This window comes from Eimeria mitis, genomic scaffold (genome assembly GCF_000499745.2).
Source record: "Eimeria mitis Houghton genomic scaffold, Emh_scaff3476, whole genome shotgun sequence".
Lineage (NCBI taxonomy): Eukaryota > Apicomplexa > Conoidasida > Eucoccidiorida > Eimeriidae > Eimeria > Eimeria mitis.
The window spans coordinates 1,868-2,365 of record NW_013571816.1 but is presented as its reverse complement, the minus strand read 5'-3'; the positions used below and the strand labels follow the sequence as shown (position 1 = coordinate 2,365).

Below are 498 nucleotides of genomic sequence, written 5' to 3'. Positions count from 1 at the left end.
GCAGCAGCAGCAGCGGCGGGGAGGTGGCCGAGATGCAGCAGATAATTATACAGAGAAACAACCCTCAACTCCAGCAGCAACAGCAGCAACAGCAGCAGCAGCAGCAGCAATTGATGCAGCAGCAACAGCAGCTGTTGCAGCAGCAGCAGCATCTGCAGCAGCAACCAAATCCATACGGTCAGTTAAAGCAAATACAGCAGCAGCAGCAGCAGCAGCAGCAGCAGCAGCAGCAGCAGCAACAGCAGCAGCTCCTGGAGCAGCAGATGCTGCAGCAGCAGAAGCAAGGGACTGCACCCTCAGCTGCAGCAGCAGCAGCAGCAGCAGCAACCTGTATCTGCTGTAACTGTGAAGCAGCCCCGCCCAGTACTACTACAGGGGGCCCAGGGCCTTATACTGCAGCAGCAGCAGCAGCTAATACTGCAGCAGCAGCAGGAGCTGTTGAAGCAGCAGCACCTCCTCGACGAAAAGCAGACAAGAGAACGAAACCAAAAACCACCG

The 498-nt window shown here is 56.8% G+C and overlaps 1 protein-coding gene across 1 annotated transcript in view; it reads left to right on the top strand.

Annotated features, from left to right (window-relative positions):
• EMH_0066480 (fibrillin-2 precursor, putative) overlaps positions 1-498 on the top strand; it is a gene marked incomplete at both ends in the record, with an annotated part of 2,379 nt that overhangs the window by 415 nt on the left and 1,466 nt on the right. The window contains one exon of the mRNA XM_013498506.1: positions 3-437. Coding sequence (XP_013353960.1) covers positions 3-437 — 435 coding nt within the window. The remainder of the gene's footprint in view (positions 1-2; positions 438-498) is intronic.